This window comes from Manis javanica, chromosome 17 (assembly GCF_040802235.1).
Source record: "Manis javanica isolate MJ-LG chromosome 17, MJ_LKY, whole genome shotgun sequence".
NCBI classification, from domain to species: domain Eukaryota; kingdom Metazoa; phylum Chordata; class Mammalia; order Pholidota; family Manidae; genus Manis; species Manis javanica.
This window is the reverse complement of record NC_133172.1, coordinates 11,714,402-11,739,563: the sequence shown is the minus strand read 5'-3', so window position 1 is coordinate 11,739,563 and position 25,162 is coordinate 11,714,402. Positions and strand designations below refer to the sequence as shown.

The window sequence follows — 25,162 nt, the reverse complement described above, 5'->3', positions numbered from 1 at the left end:
TGAGTTTATGCCTAGGAGTGGAATTGCTGGGTCATAGGGTAACTATGTTTAATGGTTTAATGCCAGACTATTTTCCAAAATGGCTGAGCCATGGTAATAAATTTCGATGCACATTACATGCAAGTTCCAATTTTCCACATCCTTGTTAGTGATTCTTCATAAATTATAACTCTCCTAGTGTGCATAAAATATCTTATTGTGGTTTTGATGTGCATTTCTCCTATGGTAATGATGTTGATATCTTCCGATGTGCTTGTCCATTTGTGTATTTTCTCAGAAGAAATGTCTGTTTAGATCCTTTGCCCCTTTTTAAAATTGAGTTATTATCTTTGTATTACTGAGTTGTAAGAGCTCCTTACATATTGTGGATGCAAGCCCCTTATTAGATACATGATTTGGAAAGTCTCTCCTGTTTCATGTCTTATCTTTTCATTTTATTTATGGTATTTGCGATACAAGAGTTTTAATTTTTTGTCACTTGTGCTTTTGGTGTTGTATCTGCAGCTTTGCCTGACTAAAAGTCACAATTGCTTTTTTTTAAGTCAGTTAAGAAAAGAGAAGAAATATGCAATTATGCTGACTTTTACTCCTTTCTCTTCAAAGAGTTTTATAATTTTAGCTCTTACATTTAGGTCTTTGATCGATTTTAAGTTAACTTTTATATATTATGTGAGGTCAGAGTCTAAATTCATTCCTTTGCATGTGGATATCAGTTGTTCCAGCACCGTTTGTTAAAGAGATTATTCTTCCCCCCATTGAGCTGGTGTGGCACCTTTGTGGAAAATCAACTGACCATAGTGATTTTAGATTTTTCTTAGTTTTTAATACAGGCAGTTACAACTATATGTTCCCTCAGAACATTGCTTTAGCCACATTCCATAAGTTTTAGTATGTTATATTCTTCTTTCCATTTATCTCAAAGTATTCCCTAATTTCTCTTTTGATTTCTTCTTATATACATGGATTATTGAGGAGTGTGTTGTTTTATTTCCACATATTTGTGAATTTTCCAAATTGTCTCCTTTTGATTTATAATGTAATTGTATTGTAGTCAGAGAACATGCTTTGTATTATGTTGTTCCTTTTAAATGTATTGAGACATGTTTTATGGCTAGAATATGTTCTGTTCTGAAGAATATCCCATGTGCGCTTAAGAATATATTCTACTGATGTTGGGTGGAATGCACCAAAAATGTTTCTGTCTTGTTTTATTCTGTGTGGTTGTCCTATCCATTACTGCAAGTACTGAAATCTCCAACTATTGTTTTGAATTGTTTATTTCATACTCAATTGTGTCAGTTTCTGCTTCATGTATTTTTGGACTGTTTTTAGGTGCATATATGCTTATAATTGTCATATCTTCCTGATGGTGTGATTGTTTTTTCCAAGAAGTGACTACAGTGTTCTTTATCATCACTGCAATAATTTTATCATTATCTCTAGTTTTTTTTATAGGCTAATTAGCCTAACATTAGTACCATTCTGCCTCTTTTATGGTTGTTTACTTGGTATATTTTTTCTGTACTTGTATTTTCAACCTGCTTGTGTTTTTTTCAAATAAACCATGTCTTCTATAGATTATATTAGTTGGATCATATATTTTTTATCTAATCTGACGAACTCTGCATTTTGATTGGTTTATTCAATCCAGTGTCACTTAATGTTACATTGTTATAGGGAGGTTTACATTTGCCATTATGCTTTTGATTGTACGTACCTTGCCTTTTTCTCCTTCTGTTCCTCTATTCTGGCTTTCTTTTGTATTAAGTGTTTTCTACTGTAACATTTTAATTCCTTTAGTTTTTCATTTTTTTCTTAGTCTTTCCTTAGTGGTTGCTCTAGGACTTAAAACTACATCTTAACGTTATCAGAATCTGTTCAGATGTATAATAACTTACAGTGAAATATAGACACATTACTCCTATGCAGCTCTATTTCTCCTAACCCTTTTTCTCTTATTATGTATATAAATACTTTATATATATATTTTATTTTCTGTATGTGTGTGTGTGTATATACATATAAATCCAGCAATACATTGTTTAGTTCTTACATTATACTCTTTTGTATTATGTAACAAAAACTGAGAGAATAAAGGAAAGCAAGCATTATGTATACAATTTGTTATGTAACATTTTTAGTTATCCTTTCTCGTCTCTTCATTTATTTATTTCTGTGGATTGGAGTTATGGTATGGAGTGTTATTTCTCTACTCCAATGCATCGCCCCTCTGTTGTGCTGTTGTTGTCATATATATGTTTATAAATTACAGGCCTATAACACTAATGTTTCATGCACTTACTTTTTAAGTCAAGAAAAGAAAAAATATGCAATTATACTGCCTTCTATAAAATTTATAAAATTTATAAAAATTATAAAATTATAAAATTAAAAAATTATAAAAGAAAATTTTATAATTTTCTTTTATAATTACCTACATAAGTAGATTTACCAGTGTTTTGTATTTGTTTGGATTCAGGTTACTATCTAATGTATTTTTTTCTTTCAGCCTGAAACTTCCTGTAGTATTTATTTTCATTGTGGAGGTGTAATTCACATGTCATACAATTCATCCCTTTAAAGTACACAATACAGCAGTGGTGGGTACATTCTCAGAGCTGTGCAACTGTTGCTACCATCAGTTTCCAGATATTTTCGTCATGTCCCAAAGAAGCCCTGTACTCAGCAGTCACTCTTGTCCTTCCCCTCCCAACCCAGTCCCCAGCCGTAGGTAACCACGAATCTACTTTCTGTCCTGTAGGCTCGGCTCCTGTGGACATTTCATACAAGTGGAAATCATATGATGTGTGCTTCTTTGTATCTTCTTTCAGTTAGCATAAAAACTTAGGGTTTCATCCATGTTGTGTATATCAGAACTTCATTTCTTTTCATGCATGGCTGAATAATTCTCTACCTTTAATGTTCCTTATAAGACAGGTCTGCTAACAACAAGTTTCCTTGGTTTTTATTGACCTAAGGATATCTTTTTTCATCTTCATTCTTGAAAGGTAATTTGCTGGATATAAGATTCTTGGTTAACAGTTTTTACTTCGAGCAATGAGATGATGTTGTCCCACTGCCTTCCAACTGCTATCATTTTCAATGAGAAGTCAGCTGTTAATCTTACTGGGGTGTACATCTATATCATGTTATTTTACTTTTTTGATTTCAAGGTCTTTCTCTTTGGCTTTCAGTATTTTGCCTATGATGTGCCCAGATGAAGAGCTCTTTGTGTTTATGCTACTTGGAGTTTATAGAGTTTCTTGGGTGTATGCATTGTTTTTTTGTCACATTTTGCACATTTTCTGCCATTTAATACTGTAAATATTTTTCTGCTCCTTTCTCCACTCCCCCTTGTATTCCCATTACACCTGTTGCTACCCTTATTGATGCCCCACATTTCTCTGTGGCCCTTTGTTTTCTTTCATTCATTTATTTTTCTCTCTGTTCTTCAAAATCCGTAATCTCCATGAATCTATCTTTAAGTTGGCTGCTGGTTACTTCTGCCAGCTCAAATCTACATTTTGGTTATTGTCCTTTCTTAACTCAAAAATTTCCATTTGATTCTTTTTTTTTTTTAAACAATTTCTACTTCTTAATAGTATTCTCTCTTTGATAAGCATTTTTCATTGTACCTTCCTTTAGTTCTTTAGGCATGAGAGCTGGGAGGAGAGGGACCCCCTGTGTCCCTGGCTGCACCTCCCTGGAGTAGAGCCCTCCAAGTAGCGCTTCTGATACACAGTGCACGGGGTTGGTAGGTAAGGGAACAAGTCATGGCTCAGATGCCACAAACTCACTATTCTTACTGAGATTTACTCAATTGGCCTGAATGAATATTTCTTAAAATGCTGGATACCTTTAGGATAACTTCTAGAGACTTTAACTGCTTTAAAATAATTTTGACCTCTTAATTTGTTGCTTTACTCTTTGTGTTTTCAGAAGTCCTAGTCCTCTTCCACATGATCTTTTGAACAATTTTTGTTGTGACAAGAAGAGTGAACATAGACCTACCCTCTAACAAATCTTTTAAGTATTCAATATAGTACTGTTGGCAGTGCTGTACATCAGATCTCTAGAGTTCATTCATCTTCCTAAATTGATACTTTACATTCCTTGGTTAGTAACTCCCCATTTCCGACGACCCTAACCCTGGCCACCACCATTCCACCCTTTGGTTATATGGATTTGACTGTTTTAGATACTACATGTTAAGTGCATTCATGCAGTATTTCTCTTTCTGTGACTGGCTTATTTCATTTAATATTCTCAAGGGGTTCATCCATGTTGTTGCATATTGCAAAATTTCCTTTTTTCAATGCTAAATAGGATTCCATTGTATGTATAAACCACATATTCTTTACCCATTCATATGTCGATGGTCATCTTGGTTGTTTCCACGTCTTAGCTATTGCGAATCACGTTGCAGTGAACATGGGAGTGCAGGTGTCTCTTTGAGAGCCTGATTTCCATCCATTTGTTTCAATACCGACAAGTGGGGCTGCTGGATCATACAGGAGTTCTATTGTTAGTGTTCTGACGGAGCTCCCGACCTTGCAAGCTTGGAAACCCTACTTTCAGCTGCTCTACAAAAGCAGGGAGAAGGGGACCCTGCATCCCTTCCACTCAGTGTTCTTGAAGCTTTCTGTTGCATGTTTTCTAGATCAAGTGGATGACTCTTCTGGCAGCCATGTTATCAAGGATAACACCAAGCCCCGCATTCGAATGTGAGTTTGAACAGACTTAGAACCTGGGGTTCCTACCAAAGTGGGGATATTTTTACCCTTCTTGTGTTCCCCCAGAGTTCCTTCCTCTCTGGGAGAGAAGTGGTAGATTTCTCTGGGTGTATGTAGGTAGTTCCTCCAATATTCCTTCCTTCTGGGCATCCCATAGTTGGGCCCACGGGGACAGATGCCCAGGGCCCTGGGGTTTTAGGTAGAATTGGTGATGGCACATGTGAGGCTTGAGTATCCATGGAATGTGACTAGAGAGATGTGGCCATGGATGTAGAAGCATGCCAGGCATCAGCATACACCTCCCCTGTCCTGGACCCCTAGAGGGGTACCTGAGGGAGAAGCCTGATGATAAAGAATATTGGAGGAAGGGGGTGTAACTGGACAGTATCTAGAACACTTGTCCATGTCTGTCCGGGGTGACGAATACTCAGCAGATGCATCTGGGAGATGACAGAGTTTCCCACAGAGCAGGGCTGTGGCCTGAGAGCAGGGCACATCACACATCTCCGTCTTATTTCCCATCTTAGTCACATGTGTATGTCTCATGGGTGGCCTCATTTCAGACGCATCAGGATAGGAAAGAAGTTTCAGGTCGAGATCCCAGAGCTCCAGGAGCGCCCTGCGGCCGAGACCAGTGAACATGGAGCTTCTCTGGTCTGGAAGCCATCGGACGATGTGATGGGCCATCCAGAAACACAGGATAGAGGTGGCTGAGACATGGGGCCAAATTCCCAAGGGTACCCCCCCTTCCCTCATCTCCAAGGAGTTCCTCCTCCCAGTCCTCACCTGGACCAGGAAGCAGTATCCCTGGGTGGGGCACCCGGCTGTGGGACCAGGCCGTCTCCTCCCGCCCCCCATTATCCTCATGCAGTAACCAGCCAGGCCATCCTGAGCAGGTGCCAGGAGCAGGGTTTCTGCCCTTCCTCCCTGTCCTTCCCATCACTTAAAGTGAAATATGGAAGCATTTCTACTATGCAGCTCTATTTCTCTGAACCCTCTTGCTCTAATTATTCATATATGTACTTTATATATGTATGTGTATATGAGTGTGTGTGTATATAAACCCAGCAATACATCAATTCTTATATTATACAATTTTGTTTTATGTAACAAAAAGTGAGAGAATAAGGGAATGCAAGCATTATTTATAGAGTTTGTTATATAACATTTTTCGTTACCATTTCTCATCTCTTCATTTATTCCTGTGGATTTGAGTTACTGTATGGAGGGCTATTTCTTTACTCCAATGCATCTCCCCTTTGTTGTACTGTTGTTGTCATATATGTATGTGTGTGTGTGTGTGTGTGTGTATATATATATATATATATGTTTATAAATTACAGGCCCATAACAGTAGTGTTTTATGCAATTACTTTTTAGGTCAATTAAGAAAAGAGAAAAAATATGCAATTATACTGACTTTAATAATTACCTATATAAGTACATTTACCAGTGTTTTTTGTTTGTTTGGATTCAGATTACTATCTCATGTCATTTTCTTTTTCAGTCTGAAGAACTTCCTGTAATATTTATTTTCATTGTGGAGGTGTAATTCACATGTCATACAATTCATCCCCTTAAAATAAAGTATACAGTGGTAGTTGGTATTTCACAGACCTGTGTGTGCAATCGTTGCTACCATCAATTTTCGGGTATTTTCATCATATCCCAAGGGAGCCCTCTACTCAGCAGTCACTCTTGTCCCTCCCCTCCCGACCCTGTCCCCAGCCGTAGGTAACCACAAATCTACTTTCTGTCCTGTAGGCTCTGCTCTTCTGGACATTTCATATAAGTGGGAATCATACAATGTGTGCTTCTTTGTGTTTTCTTCCAGTTAGCATGAAAACTTAGGGTTTCACCCATGTTGTGTATATCAGAACTTCATTTCTGTTCATGGCTGAATAATTCTCTCCCTTGAATGTTCCTTGTAAGACAGGTCTGCTAGCAACAAGTTTCCTCAGTTTTTATTTACCTAAGGATGTCTTTCTTCACCTTCATTTTTGAAAGGTAATTTTCAGGAGATAAGATTCTTGGTTGAGTTTTTACTTCCAGCAATGAGATCATGTTGTCCCACTGCCTTCCAACTGCTATCATGTTCGATGAAAAGTCAGCTGTTAATCTTACTATAGTGTGCATGTAGGTCACGTTATTTTTCTCTTTTTGCTTTCAAGATCTTTATCTTTGGCTTTCAGTATTTTGCCTATGATGTGCCCAGATGGAGAGCTCTTTGTGTTTATGCTACTTGGAGTTTATAGGGTTTCTTGGATGTATGTATTGTTTTTTCATCACATTTTGAACATTTTCTGCCATTAAATACTTTAAATATTCTTCTGTTCCTTTCTCTACTCCTCGTATTTCCATTACACGTGGTGCTGCACTTATTGATGCCCCACATTTCTCTGAGGCTCTTCGTTTTCCTTCATTCATTTATTTTTCTCTCTGTTCTCCAAAATCCATAATCTCCATGGATCTAGCTTTAAGTTGGCTGCTGGTTACTTCTGCCAGCTCAAACCCCCATTTTGGTTATTGTTCTTAACTCCAAGATTTCCATTTGATTCTGAAAAAAAAAACTATTTCTACCTCTGAATAGTATTTTCTCTATGATGAGCATTTTTCATTGTACCTTCCTTTAGCTCTTTAGGCTTGAGAGCTGGGAGGAGAGGGAGCCCCTGTGTCCCTGGCTGCACCTCCCTGGAGTAGAGCCCTCCAAGTAGAGCTCCTGATACACAGTGCATGGGGTTGGTAGGTAAGGGAACAAGTCACGGCTCAGATGCCACAAACTCACTATTCTTACCCACATTTACTCAGTTGTCCTGAATGAATATGTCTTAAAATGCTGCATACCTTTAGGATAACTTCTAGAGACTTTAACTGCTTTTAAAATAATTTTTACCTCTTAATTTGTTGCTTTATTCTTTGTATTTTCAGAAGTCCTCGTCCTCTTCCACATGATCTTTTGAACAATTTTTGTTGTGACAAGAAGAGTGAACATAAGACCTACCCTCTAACAAATCTTTTAAGTGTTCAGTATAGTATTGTTGGGAGTGCTGTACAGCAGATCTCTAGAGTTTATTCATCTTGCTTAACCAAGACCTTACATTCCTTGGTTAGTAACTCCCCATTTCCCGTGACACTAACCCTGGCCACCACCATTCCACCCTTTGGTTATATGGATTTGACTGTTTTAGATAATACATGTTAAGTGCATTCATGCAGTATTTCTCTTTCTGTGACTGGCTTGTTTCATTTAATGTTCTCAAGGGGTTCATCCATGTTGTTGCATACTGCAAAATTTCCTTTTTTCAATGCTAAGTAGGGATCCATTGTATGTATAAACCACACATTTTTTACCCATTCATATGTCATTGGGCATCTTGGTTGTTTCCACATCTTAGCTATTGCGAATCACGTTGCAGTGAACATGAGAGTGCAGGTGTCTCTTTGAGAGCCTGATTTCCAACCTTTTGGGTCAATGCCGACAAGTGGGGCTGCTGGATCATACAGGAGTTCTATTGTAAGTGTTCTGAGGGAGCTTCCGACCTTGCAAGCTTGGAAACCCTACTTTCAGCTGCTCTACAAAAGCAGGTACAAGGGGACACTGCATCTCTTCCACTCAGTCTTCTTGAAGCTTTCTGTTTCGTGTTTTCTAGATCAAGTGGATGACTCTTCTGGCAGCCATGTTATCAAGGATAACACCAAGCCCCGCATTCGAATGTGAGTTAGAGCAGACTTGGAACCTGGGGGTCCTACAAAAGTGGGGATATTTTTACCCTTCTTGTGTTCCCCCAGAGTTCCTTCCTCTCTGGGAGAGAAGTGGTAGATTTCTCTGGGTGTATGTGGGAAGTTCAACCAATATTCCTTCTATCTGGGCATCCCATAGTTGGGCCCACGGGGACAAATGCCCAGGACCCTGGGGTTATAGGTAGAATTGGTGATGGCACATGTGAGGCTTGAGTATCCATGGAATGTGACTAGAGAGATGTGGCCATGGATGTAGAAGCATGCCAGGCATCAGCATACACCTCCCCTGTCCTGGACCCCTAGAGGGGTACCTGAGGGAGAAACCTGGTGATAAAATTGGAGGAAGGGGATATAGCTGGACAGTACCTAGAATTCTTGTCCATGTCTGTCTGGGGTGACGAATACTCAGCAGATGCATCTGGGAGATGACAGAGGTTTCCACAGAGCAGGGCTGTGGCCTGAGAGCAGGGCACGTCACACATCTCCGTCTTATTTCCCATCTTAGTCACATGTGTATGTCTCGTCTGTGGCCTCATTTCAGGCGCATCAGGATAGGAAAGAAGTTTCAGGCCGAGATCCCAGAGCTCCAGGAGCGCCCTCCAGTCGAGTCCGGTGAACATGGAGCTTCTCTGGTCTGGAAGCCATCGGACGATGTGATGGGCCATCCAGAAACACAGGATAGAGGTGGCTGAAACATGGGGGCCAAATTCCCAAGGGTACCCCCTCTTCCCTCATCTCCAAGGAGTTCCTCCTCCCAGTCCTCACCTGGACCAGGAAGCAGTATCCCTGCGTGGGGCACCCGGCTGTGGGACCAGGACGTCTCCTCCCGCCCCCCATTCTCCTCATGCAGTAACCGGCCAGGCCATCCTGAGCAGGTGCCAGGAGCAGGGTTTCTGCCCTTCCTCCCTGTCCTTCCCGTCACCTGCAGTGAAATGCGGAAACATTACTCCTCTGCAGCTCTCTTTCTCCCGACCCTCTGGCTCTAGTTATTTATATATGTACTTATATATGTATGTGTATGTGAGTGTGTGTGTATAAACCGAGAAATACATCAATTCTTATATTATACAATTTTGTTTTATGTAACAAAAAGTGAGAGAATAAGGGAATGCAAGCATTATTTATACAGTTTGTTATATAACATTTTTAGTTACTATTTCTCATCTCTTCATTTATTCCTGTGGATTTGAGTTACTGTATGGAGGGCTATTTCTTTACCCCAATGCATCTCCCCTTTGTTGTGCTGTTGTTGTCATATATATGTTTATAAATTACAGGCCTATAACAGTAGTGTTTTATGCAATTACTTTTTAAGTCAAGAAAAGAGAAAAAATATGCAATTATACTGAGTTTTATAATTACCTATATACGTACATTTACCAGTGCTTTTTGTTTGTTTGGATTCAGACTACTATCTCATGTCATTTTCTCTTTCAGTCTGAAGAACTTCCTGTAGTATTTTTTTCATTGTGGAGCTGTAATTCACATGTCATACAATTCATCCCCTTAAAATACACAATACAGTGGTGGTTGGTATATTCTCAGAGCTGTGCCACCATTGCTACCATCAACTTTCTCATATTTTCATCATGTCCCAAAGGAGCCCTGTACTCAGCAGTCACTCTTGTCCCTCCCCTCCCGACCCTGTGCCTGGCCATAGGTAACCACAAATCTACTTTCCTGTCCTGTAGGCTCTGCTCTTCTGGACATTTCATATAAGTGGGAATCACACAATGTGTGCTTCTTTGTGTTTTCTTCCAGTTAGCATGAAAACTTAGGGTTTCACCCATGTTGTATATATCAGAACTTCATTTCTTTTCATGGCTGAATAATTCCCTCCCTTTAATATTCCTTGTAAGACAGGTCTGCTAGCAACAAGTTTCCTCAGTTTTTATTTACCTAAGGATGTCTTTCTTCACCTTCATTTTTGAAAGGTAATTTGCTGGAGATAAGATTCTTGGTTGAGTTTTTACTTCCAGCAATGAGTTCATGTTGTCCCACTGCCTTCCAATTGCTATCATGTCCGATGAAAAGTCAGCTGTTAATCTTACTATAGTGTGCATGTAGGTCATGTTATTTTTCTCTTTTTGCTTTCAAGATCTTTATCTTTGGCTTTCAGTATTTTGCCTATGATGTGCCCAGATGGAGAGCTCTTTGTGTTTATGCTACTTGGAGTTTATAGCGTTTCTTGGATGTATGTATTGTTTTTTCATCTCATTTTGCACATTTTCTGCCATTAAATACTTTAAATATTTTTCTGTTCCGTTCTCTACTCCTTGTATTACCATTACACGTGTTGCTGCACTTATTGATGCCCCACATTTCTCTGAGGCTCTTCGTTGTCCTTCATTCATTTATTTTTCTCTGTGTTCTTCAAAATCCATAATCTCCATGGATCTAGCTTTAAGTTGGCTGCTGGTTACTTCTGCCAGCTCAAACCCCCATTTTGGTTATTGTTCTTAACTCCAAGATTTCCATTTGGTTCTTTAATAAAAACACAATTTCTACCTCTTAACAGTATTCTCTCTTTGATGAGCTTTTTTCATTGTACCTTCCTTTAGTTCTTTAGGCATGAGAGCTGGGAGGAGAGGGACTCTCTGTGTCCCTGGTTACACCTCCCAACCTTGCAAGCTGAGAAACCCTACTTTCAGCTGCTGTACAAAGGCAGACAGAAGGGGCCCCTGCATCACTTCCAGTCAGTGTTCTGGAAGGTTTCTGTTGTGTGTTTTCTAGATCAAGTGGATGACTCTTCTGGCATCTGTGCAATCGAGGATGACACCAAGCCCAGCATTAGACCGTGAGTTGGAACAGACTTAGAACCTGGGGGTCCTTCCAAATTGGGGATATTTTTACCCTCCTTGTGTTCCCCCAGAGCTCCTTCCTCACAGGGGGGTTAGCTTCTCTGTGGGAGAGAAGTGGTAGATTTCTCTGGGTGTATGTGCGAAGTTCCTCCAATATTCCTTCTATCTGGGCAGCCCATATTTGGGCCCACTGCGACAAGTGCCCAGGCCCCTGAGGTTCTAGGTAAAATTGGTGATGGCATGTGTGAGACTTGGAATGTCCATGGAATGTGACTAGAGGGATGTGGCCATAGATGTAGAAGCATGCCAGGCATCAGCATACACCTCCCCTGTCCTGGACCCCAAGAGGGGCACCTGAGGCCAGCAGCCTGGTGATAAAGAAAATTGGAGGAATGGGGGTGTAGCTGGACGGTATCTAGAACACTTGTCCATGTCTGTGAGGGGTTACAAATACTCCCCAGATGCATCTGGGAGATGATAGAGGTTTCAACAGAGCGGGGTTGTGGCCTGAGAGCAGGACACGTCACACATCTCCGTCTTATTTCCCATCTTAGTCACATGTGTATGTCTCGTGTGTGGCCTCATTTCAGACGCATCAGGATAGGACGCGAGTTTCAGGCTGAGATCCCGGAGCTGCAGGAGCGCCCCCCAGCCGAGACCGGTGAACAAGGAGCTTCTCTGGTCTGGAAGCCATCGGACGATGTGATGGGCACTCCAGAAAAACAGGATAGAGGTGGCTGAAACATGGGGGCCAAATTCCCAAGGGTACCCCTCCTTCCCTCATCTCTAAGGTGTTCCTCCTCCCAGTTCTCACCTGAACCAGGAGGCAGTATCCCTGGGTGGGGTAGCCGGCTGCGGGACCAGGACGTCTCCTCCCGCCCCCCATTCTCCTCATGCAGTAACCAGCCAGGTCATCCTGAGCAGGTGCCAGGAGCAGGGTTTCTGCCCTTCCTCCCTGTCCTTCCCTTTGCCTGCTTTTCAGGGAGCTGTGAGGGAGACAGGGACAAGGAGCCCCTCTCTGTGCTCTTGGGGACGTCTCCTCCCGGCATTCACTGACTCCCTGTGTCTCCCTCTCTCACACTCTTCTGGGGACGTTTGCTGTGCACAGTGACTGAGCTATGCAAGATGGCCTCCAGCGCAATGCCAGGAGGGGGCACCAACCTGGAGCTCGCTCTGCACTGCCTGCACGAGGCCCAGGGCGATGTCCCGGTGAGCTGGAGGCAGGGGCGGGCTTGGCGGGTCCCTGGGAAGCCCCTGCTCTCCTGAGGCTGGGGATCTGGTGCATGGAATGTGCCCTCTGCAGGCTTTGCAGCTCATGAAAACTAAAGAAAGACCACCCATCCTTCTCCCCAGTGGCTGTGGGGTTGATGTCGTCAGTTGTAGGGCAAACGTGCAGATGTGGCCCAGTTAGTCAGTTATTTACCTGGGGCAGCTGCAGAGCACCAGGTTCCTCCGAGATCGCAGGGGCAGGGGGAGTGGAGCCCAGTAGACTGACTCAGGTCCTGCACTGATCTGGTTTATCGATGGAGCTTTACCTTTTTGATTAAAATCCCATGTACGAAAACCCCTGATGCAATGAAAATATCTGCTTCCTCCAAGGACCCGCTTCACAATCCTGAAGTTTAGAAAATGAAAAGTTCAACTCTGAGTAGTGGAAATGGGGGTCATGTCACCCAAGTTAGGGCCCCAGGAGTCAGTATTGGCAACTGTACTTTTCCTCAAGTTGCAAGGCAGTGGCTGCCACATAGTGGGTGCTCAGCAGAGTAACCAGCACATGTGTGTTTGCCCTCATGAGTGTTGTGGCCCTGGGGCAGGGCTGGCTTTGGGACCCCCCTCGGTCTAATGCTCTGCTTCTACCATTTTTGAAATTAACAAATTTTCAAAAAGCCTGCAATTTCATTTTGCACTGGGCCCTGCAGGTTCCGTGGCCAGTCCCGATCGGGTTGACACTGTTGAGCGAGACAAAACCCTTCTCCGTGGGGCTTGCATTTTAAATTTAGGACAGTCAAAGGGAAATCTGTTTTTAAAAGTTGTTAGTGATTAGTTCTATGAAGAAAATAAACTGTGGCATGGCACAGCCAGGGCTCCTACAAATGCCAGTCCTTGACGAAGGAAGGAGCTGGCACAAGAGTAAATCTGCACACTGCTTCATTCATCAAGAAAACCCTACTATTAGAAAAACCCCAGCTGCACTCAGTATGCATAGCGACAGAGCCGGTACGTCCACATGCAGTTTGCAGGCCGTGGCCAGTCCACGGCCCCACCACGCGCTGAGTAGCCCTGGAGTGAGGGAGGCTTTAGGGAGGCCTGTGTTTCTCAAATGAATGTAAGGATGAAGGCAGGCCTCCACCTCACCTTCCCTCCCTCAGAAAGTAGCCCGCTTTCCTTCCTGCTCCAGGTGGCCCTAGAGACCCTGATACACGGAGGACCCCAGAAGCCACCAACTCACCCGCTGGCTGACTACCACTATGCAGGTACTGGAGCAAGGCTGCGGGAGTGGGTGTGCCCGGCTACTACCCGGGAGCCAGTCGGTCTCGGCGGCAGGCCCTGCTTGTGCCCCTGGGTGTGCTCTTGGGGCCCTCCTTCTCCTGCCTTTCCAGAAGGGCCTCTCCTCTCCAGGGGACATCAGTGGGTGCCTGTCTCTCCTGGCTGGGTCCTCCCTTCCCCCTTCCAGTACAGTGGTTCCCTCAGGGGCTGTTCCCAGCCAGGAAGGGGATCCCTTGGCCAAGGAGCCGTGAAGGCGGGCTCAGATTCAGTGGCTGAGCACCCCAACCTAGGAGTCAGGCAACTGGGGGTCCCTGCCTCCCGTTGGCAAGTCTGTTAACCAATGGAAGCCTTGTTACTGCATCTGTAACGTGGGGATAGTATTGGTCCCAACCTGCTGAGGTTTTTCTAAGGATTGTATGAGACAAAACAGAATTCTTGGCACATACTTGGTACTTGGTAACGACAGCTTTAAAAAGGGCAGGCTGCATTTCCGCCATGGCTGCGGCTGCAGAACTGTCCTTTTTCCTCCTCTTTCTCTGATAGGTTCTGACGTCTGGACCTCCCAGGAGAAGGTTCTGTTTAATAAGGCATTCCAGGCTCACAAAAAGAACTTCCACTTGATACACAAGATGGTAAGGTATACGTGGGTGGGCTGGTGTAGACAAGGCCTCGACTCACACCGCTGAGCTGAGCTAGAGCTGGAGGGCCTATCGGGGTTACACGCTGTTCACACTGTAAACAGTTGGTAATTTAAAAAGGCCACTGATGTGAACAACGCCAGACAGTACAGAAATGCCATCATGTGCTCAAAGCCCTCCACACCCATCCCCATCATCCCGCTTCTGAATGATGACCTCTGACTTTGGCTGGGCACCTCAGGCATTTCCCCGTACAGATCTTACGTGCATATACACATGTATTTAGGAAAGGATGCAATCATACTACACTTAATGTCTGCTGATGTTTTTTGTTCTTTTAACTTGATATACACAAAACTGCACGTAACAAAAAATGTACTATTTCATGTTTTGACATATTTATACCTGCAAAACCATCACCATAGTCAAGATAAGAAACACATTCATCACCCCCAAAAGTTTCCTCCTGTCCCCTTGGTAAATCCCTTTTTCCTACCACCCCTGTCCCTCCCTAATCACCTCCTTATCTTCTTTCTGTCACTCCAAATTAGTTTGCATTTTCCAGAGTTTTCTATCTGTCCTGCAGCATGTGCACTGCTTGTTTGCCTTGTGTGACTTCTTACACTCAGCATCATTGTTTTGAGGTTCATCCATGTTATTGTGTGGACCCTTTTTCTTGCTGAGGAGTATTCCATTGTGTGGATGTAACACAGTTCATTTAATCATTCACCTATTGATGGACATCTGTGGGGTTTCCAAGTTATCTGCAATTATAAATAAAGCTTCTGTGAATATTCACATTCAAATCTCTACATGAACAAGTACTGTAGGTGGGGGGGGGAGGGCAGCAAATACTTAGGAAAGGAATGAGTGGCTCACATGGTAGGTGTACATTTAACTTTTCAAGAAAGTGCCAAACTTAACCAAAGGGGCTGTACCATTTCACATTCCCACCGGGAGGTACAAGAGTTCCAGTTGCTCCACAACATCTCCAGCACTTGATATGGTCGGGTTTTTTAATCGTAGCCATTCTAATGAGTATGCAGAGGTATCTCACCGCGTTTCCCCCTGACTAATGTTTCTGAACAACTTTTCATGTGCTTGTTTGCTATCTGTGAGCCTTCTTTGGTGTCTGTTTGCTTCTTTGCCTTTGTTTTCACTAGGATGTTTGTGTTTTTATTGAGTTGTAGGAGTTCATTATTTGTTCTGGGCACAAGTATTTTATCCAGATATATGCTTTGCAAGTATTTTCTCCCAATCTGTAGCTTTTTAGTCTTTTAACAGTGTCTTTTGAAGAAAGTTTTAAATTTTAATTAAATTCTATTGATTACTTTTTCTTTCATGGACCATGATTTTGGTGTTGTATCTAAGAAATCTTTGCCTAACCCAAAGTCACAGAGTTTTTCCTCTATGTCTTCTAGAAGCTTTATAGCTTTAGGCTTTACATTTAGATGCGTGGTCCTTTCGGGGTTAGGGTTTGTATGTAGGGCATGGTATGGATTGCAGCTCCATCTTTCCTGTGGGTGTTTAGCTGTTCCAGTGCCTGTTGTTGCAGAGGCCATATCTTCCCCACTCAGCCGCCTTTGTACGGGGCCAGATAGCAGCTGGCTGTGTGTGTGTGGGGTCTGTTATATGTATTCTTGGATTCTATCTTTTAAAACTGTCTCTGGAATTCCCCCCCCCGAGTCCATGGTGGGCACTGGCCTGTCGCTGTCTCTCCTGCGGTGCGTTTGTCTGGCTTTGGGATGGGGGTAGTGCTGACCTTGTAGAATGAGTTCAGGAGTGTTCCCTCCACTTCAGTTTTTTGGGGGAAGAGTTTGTTTAGAATTGGATTACTTCTTCCTTCCTTAAATATTTGGGCCTGCAGCTTTCTTTGTGGGGAGGTTTTGAAGTGCAAATTCAACTTATTTAATAGATATATGGCTACTCAGGTTATCAATGTCCTTTTGAGTGAACCTTGGTAGTTTTTATCTTTCAAGGACTTTTGTACATTTCTTCTAAGTTGTCTGATGTATTAGCATAAAGTTGTTTATTATATTCTTATATTCTCCTTTTTGAATTTATAGACTATAGTGATAGCCCCTCTCTCATTCCTGCTTTCGGTAATATATCTTTTTATTCTGATCTGACTAAAGGCTTATCAATTTTACTGATTTTCTCAAAAAACCAGTTTTGGCTTCCTGGTTTTTCTCTATTTGGTTTATTTATTCTGCAATTTCTTCTGTTTGCTTTGTGTTTAAATTGCTCTTCTTTTACTAGTTTCTGAAAATGGAAGCTGAGCTCATTGATTTCAGACCTTTCTTCTTCCCAAACATGGGTTTGTAGTGCTGTAAGTTTCCCTCAAAGTACTTCTTTGATAAGTTTTCTTATTTTGGGTTTTCATTTTTATTCAATTCAAAATACCTTTTCATCTCCCTTTTGATTTCTTTTTTGAAGTATGAATATTTAGAAGTGTGTTAGTCTCCAAATGTTTGAGGATTTTGCATAGTTCTTCAGTTAACTGATTTTTCAGTTAATGCCATTGTGACCAGAGAAATACTTTGCATGAGTTGAATCCTTTTAAATTTATTGACCCTTTTTATAGTCCAGAACATGGTTTACCTCTTGGTAAATGTTCTTCGTACACTTGAAGGTGGTGTACCTGCTGTGGGTGAGTGGAGCTCTATAAATGAGAGTTCGGTGTGGCTCAGAGTGTGGTTTAGGTCTTCCACCCCTTTACTGTCTAATTGTTTCAGCAGTTGTTAAGAATGGGATATTAAAATGTTTTCCTATAACTGTGGGTCTATTTTTCCCCAAAGTTCTATAAGTTTTTGCTTCATACATTTTGAAGCCCTGGTGTAGACATATGAACTTTTAGGATTCTTATGTCTTCTTGATTAATTGACCCTTATATCATTATGAAATTATTTACTTTATCTCTGGAAGTACTATTTGCTCTGAAATCTACTTTTTTCTGATATTAGTATATCCAACCTCTCCAGCTTTCTTAAAAATGGGTGCCAGCATGCTATATCATTTTTCTTCATCTCACTTTTAAACTATTTAGCCTTTACAGCTAAAGTGTGTTCTTATAAATATCATGTGTTCGGTGTTGCTTTTTTATTTCCCATTAAATATTCAGCCTTTTAAATTAGGGTGTTTAGAACATTCACATTTAATGTTGTCATTGAATGGTTAGGTTTAAGTCCATCATCTTGCTATTTGTTTTCTATTTGTCCCGTCTGTTGTTTGTTTCCCCTTTCCACTTTTTCTGCCTTCTTTTGGCAGAAAAAATTAAAATAGTAAGTTTTAGGATTCTGTTTTATCTCCTTTGTCAGCTTATTGGCTATAACTGTATTTTATTATTTTGGTGGATGCTTTAGGGTTAATAGTCTGCATCACTAACTCACCCCAGTCTCCCTTCAGGTGACTTGATAACATTTCATGTGCAGAATGACAGCCTTCCAGTAGCGTACTTACATTTCTCCTCCTGGCCTTTATACAATTGTTGTTATGCATTTCATTTTACATATGTTGTAAACCCCACTATACATTGTTGATATTTTTGCTTAAGTGGTCAATTATTTATAGAGAGCTTTAAATAATGAGATGTCTTATATAGTCGCCCATGTACTTACATTTTCACTGCTCCGCATTCCTTTATGTAGATGCATATTTCCATCTGGTATCATTTTCCAGAAGGAAATAAATGTAAGTCACTTAACATTTCTTAAAGTGCAGATTTGCCAATTATGAATTTTTCCAGCTTTTGTATAGCTAAAAAAGAACCTTTATTTGGCCTTCATTTCTGAAAGATATCTTTGTTAAGTGTGGAATTCTAGCTTGACAGGTCTTTTCCCTGTAATTTAAAGAGGTAATTTACTTTCTTCTGGCTTTTATTATTTTTCATGAGAAATCTCCAGATTTCTGTGTCTTTGGTCCTCTGCATATAACATGTCTTTTTTTTACTGGCTGGATATTTGTCAGAATTTCTCTTTGTCACTGGCTTTGAGCAATTTTATTATGATGGGCTTTGGTGTGCTTTCTTCATTTTTCTTTCTTGTGCTTGCAGTTTGTTGAGCTTCTTGTGTCTGTGGGCTTATAGTTTTCCTTACATTTGGGGAAATTCAGCCTTGTTTCTTCAAACATTTCTTGCATCCCCCCTTCTGCTTTGAGGGCTCCACTTAGTGGGCGCTGGGCTTCCTGCAGCTGTCCGGGAGTCACTGATGCTCTTTTCATTTTGACTGAGTCTCTTTTTCTCTGTGTGTTTTATTTTGGATGATTTTTATTGCTGTATTTCCAAGTTCAGTAATCCTTTCTCTGCAGTATCTAATCTGCAGTGTAGTTTTCATCTCAGACACTGTAATTTTAATCTCTAGGAGTTCTTTTTGGGTCTCATTAGTGTCCCATGTCTCTATTTAACTGTTTCAACATATAATGTACAATTATAATGACTCTTAGTGCCCTTTCCCGCTAATTCTAACATCTGTGTCCATTCTGGGTTGATTTTGATGGATGGATTTTTTCCCATTATATGTCATATTTTCCTGCTTTCTATGCCTGGTAATTTTTCAGTGGATTCCCGGCATTGTGAATGATAGCTTGTTGAGTGCTGGATATTTTGTATTCTTAGTAAGTATTCTTGAACTTTGTTCTGATACATGGTTACTTGAAAACAACTTGTTCCTTTTGGGCTCTGGTTTTGGATTTGTTTAAATTGGGCCATTTTTGTCTAAGGCTAATTATTCCTCATTACGGACGCAAAAGCCTCCGAATTTCTCTATCAATGTCCCATGAACTATGAGTTTTTTCGCACCCCAGCGGGTGGAAACCAGGCGCTATTCCTGGCCCTGTGTGAGGTGCCTTTTCATCTACTTCTTCCAGGCGGTTCTTTACCCAGTTTTGGGCACCTCATATGCCCACGCTGGTCAGCGCGTTGCTGAACGCTGGAGGGGAGCGCCCCCCAGATCTCTGGAATTTTCCTCTGAGCAGCTCTTCCCTGTCCTGCCTTGTCCTGTGAACTCTCACCGCCTTGTTCTCCCAGAATCCTCCCTCCCATCTCAGCTCAGGAAGCCCACCTGGCTCTGCCCGGACCCCTCTCCCCGGGCCACAGCCTGGAAACTCTCCCAGGGTGTAGTGTGTAGGGACAGCGGGGGCTTATTTTCTGTCTCTCAGAAAGACTTGTTCTTGGCTTGCCTAGCATCTTACCAAACATTATTTCAGACATTTTGACTGTTTCTTCTCATTGTTTTGAATGGGAAGGTCAGTGTAGCTCCTGTTACTCCATCTTGTTTGGAAGCAGAAGTCCAACTTCTTTTTTTTTCTTCTAACCGAGTGATATTTCTTAGGCAGAGGATTTACTACTTTGGCTCCTAGTCTTTGAAGATACACAGAGCTGAAAAAATTTCACATGGAGAAAGTATTTTCTGAAGTGAGCCCATATCTTAACTGGCCAATTAAATTTTCCTGAGAAATCATCTTCCTAGAGCAATTAAACTTTCCTGTTCCGTTTTGTTTTTACAGAAGTTATTATTAATGGGGTCAATTCTTAGTGGTGGGAGAGCACACAGTGGGGTCTGAATGCCCGAGGATCCGACTGTGCCCTCAAAACCCCCTCCTACTCTCGTGGGCCCCTTATCTCTGTGCTGCAGGGCGCTGCCTAGCTGTTGCAAAGGCTTTGTGGTCTCTGCTGATGAGGGCAGCCTGCTGCAGGGAGTCCCAGCTGGTAAATGCATAGCCATTAGGCCTGACGTCACAGTGAGCGCCTGTGTAGGGAGCCCTCGTGTACACCTTCCTGTAGGGAAGGCCTCCCGGGATTGACTTGGGGCTCAGAGAGCATGCAGAGCTTGGACGGTGCTGGCTACAGTGGCGTCACCCTGAGCCCCTCATCAGCAGCAGGACTCTGTGCTTCTGTTCTCCTTGTAGCCCAGGGGCGTGCCAAGCCCAAGGGGAGAGACATTCCAGGAGAGCTTTCAGGAAGTGCCTAGCCCCACGGCGAGGGGGCGTGTGGGGCAGTGCCCAAAGCCCGCTGCTGTTATCTTTCACCAGGTCCAGACAAAATCGGTGGCCCAGTGTGTAGAGTATTACTACACCTGGAAAAAAAAGACCAGGTTTGCCTATGTTCGGGCCCCAGGCCTGGAAAATGGGGTCAAAAGGAAGCTGTTCGAGTCAGACCCAACAGAAACAAAGGTAGGGGATTCTGGGGCAAGGGGTCTCACTGGAGTTCAGTGCTGGTCTGGACAGCTGCTGATCACCCAGGTCAGGGTGGGGAAGGGGCCCCTACAGAGGAAAGCATCTCCCTCAGAAGGGTGGAAGGTCGGCACCCTGATGTCATTTCTGCCCCTTGTGCAGGCCACTTGCAGCGCTAAGAAGAGACGCAGCCGCCGTCCAACCCCTGAGTTGAAGACAGAGACGGAGAGTTGCAGGGGAGAATGCGTCATCGCCACCAGCCCAAGTGCTGGTCCCAAGCGGACCCCTGAGCCTCCGGGGCATGGCCAGGGCCAAGGCGCTTTTCCCTGCAGGGAATGTGAGAGGTGGGCACCAGCCCTGTCCCCGGATGCACCCACACAGCCTGCCCTCTGTCTCCGTGGGCCCTCAGCCCACCTTCCCCCTGCTCTGACCCATGTCCTCTGCTGACTCTGCAGGGTATTTGATAAGATCCAGAGTCGAAATGCCCACATGAGGCAGCACCGGCTTCAGGACCCCGTGGAACCAACTGTCAGGGCAGAGAGACCAGCGAAGGCCTTTAAGCTGAAAGAGGAGGAGAAGGAGGAGGAAGGGGAGATGGGGGCTGACATGGGGCCCCTTGCAGGGGTGATTTGGGCCGTGAGCCGGGGCAAGGCAGCAAGTCATCGGGATGAGGACCTCGGGCCCTGTCACCTCTCCCTTCAGCCTTCCCGAGGTGTTCAGGGCATCCCTCTGCCTCCACCCCCACTCCCCTGCCCCCCACTGACCAGCCCAGCTTGCAAACACAGCGGGCATTGACCATCAACACGCAGAGCGCTGCCATCATTGGACACTGTGACATCCTTGCCAGCTGGTGCCAGAGGCTCTGTTCTCTTTAGGTCAATAGTCTCTCCCCTTCTATTCTCCGGAGCAGAGAGCCTTGTGTGGGGAAACATGTTCGATCTGAGTCCTCACCAATCTTTGCCTCAATTTTGGGGTTTCATTACATCTGTTAGAGAAGGCCGAGGTGTGGACACCCAGTGGGAAAATAACTCCGGATCTCCCAACATGTCAGACTCCTCATTAGGAGAGTGTGCCCTCTGCATTTAGCCCCTAGTATGATAATGACTTTGTACATTCTTAAGTTTTTTTTTGTACAAGTCAATTTGTAAATCTAATTAAATTGTGTTCTTAAGCAGCTGTCTTCTGGCTTCTCTGGCCTGTTGAGCCAACAAAGGCTTTAGGGCTCTTGCCAGTCACCAGCGCCACAGAAACGAGTGAGCTTAGTGTCCGCCCTGGAGGGGCAGGGTCCCCATACATTCCGGGAACCGGCCCTGAGGTGCCCACTGCAGTGTGTGTCAGCACCCAGTCCATGCAGTGGGCCCACAGCGACACAGGAGGGACACAGGTGCTCCCCTCAGGGAGCTCACATTTTAGGAGCAGGAGAGCAGCAGGAATAAATAAGCAAAGTGGTTTTAGCTCCTGCTTTGGGCCATAAGGACAGAAGAGTCAGCAGCGTGGTGACCAGCAGTCAGGACATGAACGGGGGTTCCAGTGTGTCCGGGGTGAAGTCAGGGTCTGCCAGCAGCGGCCAGCTCAGCATGCGGATCGCAGCGGGGACGAGGATCACCCCCTCCTGCCCCGAGGTCCACACCAGAGGGCACAGGAAAGAGCACGTTCCTCCCTCCCTCCTCGTGTCCCTCTTTAAGAGCGGGGAGGCTTGTGACGGTCTCCAGAAGAATGCCTCCGGGTCCACTGGTCAGGACGGGGGCCCATGCTGTTTCTAAACTGATCCCTGGCAGTGGGAAGCGATATGGCGCAGTCATCCCCATATCCAAGGTCTCCTCAGGACCGGGGGAAACCAGCATGTTCGCTCAGGTTTCCTGCCTCCTGACGAAAGCGGAAATTCTTCCTGCGGGAAAAGAAGAGGAAGCATGAGCGGCTACCGGGTCGGCAGCCCTTGCGTCCACCACAAGGTGACGGGAGGGAAATAAGGCAGGGGCTCAAATCCTAAGGAGTGACCAGGGTGTGGCCGATGGCGTTAGGGGGACGGCCAGGGAAGGCCACCCAGAGGAGGCTGCTGGGGCCACGGTCTGGACTCCAGGCCACGGCACGGCAAGTGCTGCCACGGGAACTAGCGGAGGGTTCCAAGCTCTGCGGCTGCTGTGCCGAGGTTGCAGGAGGCAGGACGGCAAGCCTGGAGAGGTGACAGAGGCTCTCAGACGACGGTGGCCTGGGCTGGGTAGCCGTAAAGAGGGACAGAAACTCAGGGATTACGGATGCATCTTAGGAGACTCAGACTTACTGATGGGTCACACTGTGAGAAACCCACTCACTGGTCCAAATTCACTAAGTGGACACGGAGACAGGAGAGCGGAGCGAGGCTTTAATGACGGTCTGGCAGGATTGGGAGTCTAGTGGGCAGGCACACCTGGGGAGTTTGGCCCCAGTAATTTACCTCGGTGCGTGCGTCCCTCCCCTGGTTCCTCATTGGCTGAGTACTGCAGGGTTCACATTCTTTCCCGGACGTCGCCTAAGCCAGTTACATCTTTCTTACTGGTACATTTAAAAAACTCAACCAGGTATAGCCAGGCCCTTATCAATTCCCACCCCGACTCTCAGCCTGAGCAGCTTCCATTACATGGCCTTTTGTTAATACCTTACTGTTAAAATGTTTTAAACCTCCTGGTGGGAGTAAATCACATTTAGGTTTTATGCTGTTTTCTAACGGCTGTGACAGTTTCTCAGGCTTTCCTTGTTTCGGATGCTGTGACAGCTTTGAGACGTCCTGGTCAGGTATTTTGGAGAGTGTGCCTCAGTTGGAATTGTGTGTTTTTCTCATGATTAAACTGGAAGACCATAGAGGTGAAGTGCCACTGTCATCACATGTTATTAAGGGTACATGTGTCAATGTTTTGATTTATCACTGTTGGTGTCAGCCTCCGCCGCCTGGCCGGCAACGTTTGTCAGGTTTTTCCACCCTCAGCTCAGTGTTCCTCCCCATACTGTGCAGGAAGTCACTTAAGGAGGCAGGAGTTGTGCTCCACCTTTTTTATTTTGGTATTAATGTACAATCACATGAGCAATATTGTGGTTACTAGGTTCCCCCCTGTGGGATTGATGGGATTGATACATAATTCAAGTAAGGTAGAAATCAAACTTATAAGCTCACATGACTTGACTGTTTTTCCCACACACTCAGTTGATGTGTAATCAAGGACTGAGTGATGGGAACCGAAGCAGTTCTCATGGCTCGGAGCCATCTTCACACAGTTTGGTATCCTTGAGAAGCGTCGCGACCTTGGGCTAGACTCAAGGCCGGATAATGATGTTTGAGTTCATTGTAAGTTCATTTGCTCAGTAAACATGAGGAGTGTCTTCTCAGCATTGCTCCTGAGCTGTTACGCCTTGAGCCCCCTGGCTGACCCTTTCAGGTCTTCAACAACTCATCACGTCTCCTCCTTTGTCTGCGGCTTAGAGGCAGGGAGGGGACTGACTGGCAAGCGGGGCTCGAACAGGGACCCTTGAGAGAGCAGGGAAGCTCCGCTCGGGCGACCCTTGACCAGCAGAGCTGGCAGCTCCGAAGATCGCTGATCCGGTAAGACTCCCGAGAAATCGCGCGTAGGGACAGCGAGACGTCAGGACACTATAATGGGCCAAACAGACCAAAGCAGCTAACCGGAGGACTATTTAAAATTACTCTGTGCCCTCCTAAAAACACCAGGAGTGAAAACTTCTAAGAAGGATTTTGCCCAATTGCATAAATACATTAAAAAATATTGTTATTGGTTGCCGCCGCAGGGAACCCTCAAACAAACAAATTGGGCTAATGTTATGAGATCTTAAGAAAGCTCCTGGACGGGGCGATGCTATGCCTTGGCCTGTCTAGTCTTTATGTAACTTGATCACTCTCGCTTTGCAACCTTTGCAAACTCCCCCTTTTTAGGGGCTCGCCCGGGATGACCTCAGAGGTGAGCATCAGCACCCAAGCCTGCCTTTTCTCTCCCTGTCCTTATAGAAGGGAGCCGTCTGTGGCACACATCGGGCGCTCGTCAGCCACTTAAATGGGACGAGCCCGGCTGCCGATGTCAAAGTCTCGAGCGACAGTTTCCCCTGCGTCTCCCTCAGTGGATCCCCCGTCTCCCTCGGGAGCCGGGAATGTCAGCTGAGTGGAGGCCCGGATTCCCGTTCAGAGGCCTCTCCTTGGATGCGAGGGACCGAGGAAGGCCGTGGGCACCTGCGAGACTCTAGGCTGAGGCTGCACTTCAGCAGCTTCTGAAAGGCCCGCGTGTCTGGAATCAGACCCCAACAGCCCGACTGGGTGTCCGTGAGGAGCGCCTCTCTCTCTCTGCCTCTGACTCCCAGCCTGCTTCTTCAGCCTGCCCTGGCCTCTGAGTGAGGCAGGGGGTGTCCCTAACTCTCTTCTGATTTCATCAGTCTCACGGAACCTGACGCTCATCCCCACAAGGTAGGAGACCCACGCTTCGCTCTTATTCCTGACTTAATGCTGCACTCTTTATCTCATAAAATGTGTCTGGGCACCCATTAGCCACTTAAAAGATGATTAGTGGTGGCTACCAGTCTTAAGTCTCAGGTGAAAGGTTTCCCGGTGTCTGCC

The 25,162-nt window shown here is 44.4% G+C and overlaps 1 protein-coding gene across 1 annotated transcript in view; it reads left to right on the top strand.

The window, feature by feature from the left end:
- Nucleotides 1–23,201, top strand: part of LOC140846969 (zinc finger protein 541-like) — a 46,571-nt gene extending 23,370 nt beyond the window's left edge. Inside the window, exons 9-20 of the mRNA XM_073225586.1 lie at nt 4,661–4,724; nt 5,297–5,439; nt 8,384–8,447; nt 9,016–9,158; nt 11,208–11,271; nt 11,866–12,008; nt 12,384–12,484; nt 13,674–13,749; nt 14,306–14,394; nt 20,428–20,568; nt 20,731–20,912; nt 21,024–23,201. Coding sequence (XP_073081687.1) covers nt 4,661–4,724; nt 5,297–5,439; nt 8,384–8,447; nt 9,016–9,158; nt 11,208–11,271; nt 11,866–12,008; nt 12,384–12,484; nt 13,674–13,749; nt 14,306–14,394; nt 20,428–20,568; nt 20,731–20,912; nt 21,024–21,363 — 1,550 coding nt within the window. The 3' untranslated portion in view covers nt 21,364–23,201. The remainder of the gene's footprint in view (nt 1–4,660; nt 4,725–5,296; nt 5,440–8,383; nt 8,448–9,015; nt 9,159–11,207; nt 11,272–11,865; nt 12,009–12,383; nt 12,485–13,673; nt 13,750–14,305; nt 14,395–20,427; nt 20,569–20,730; nt 20,913–21,023) is intronic.
- The last annotated feature ends 1,961 nt before the right edge of the window (nt 23,202–25,162 follow it).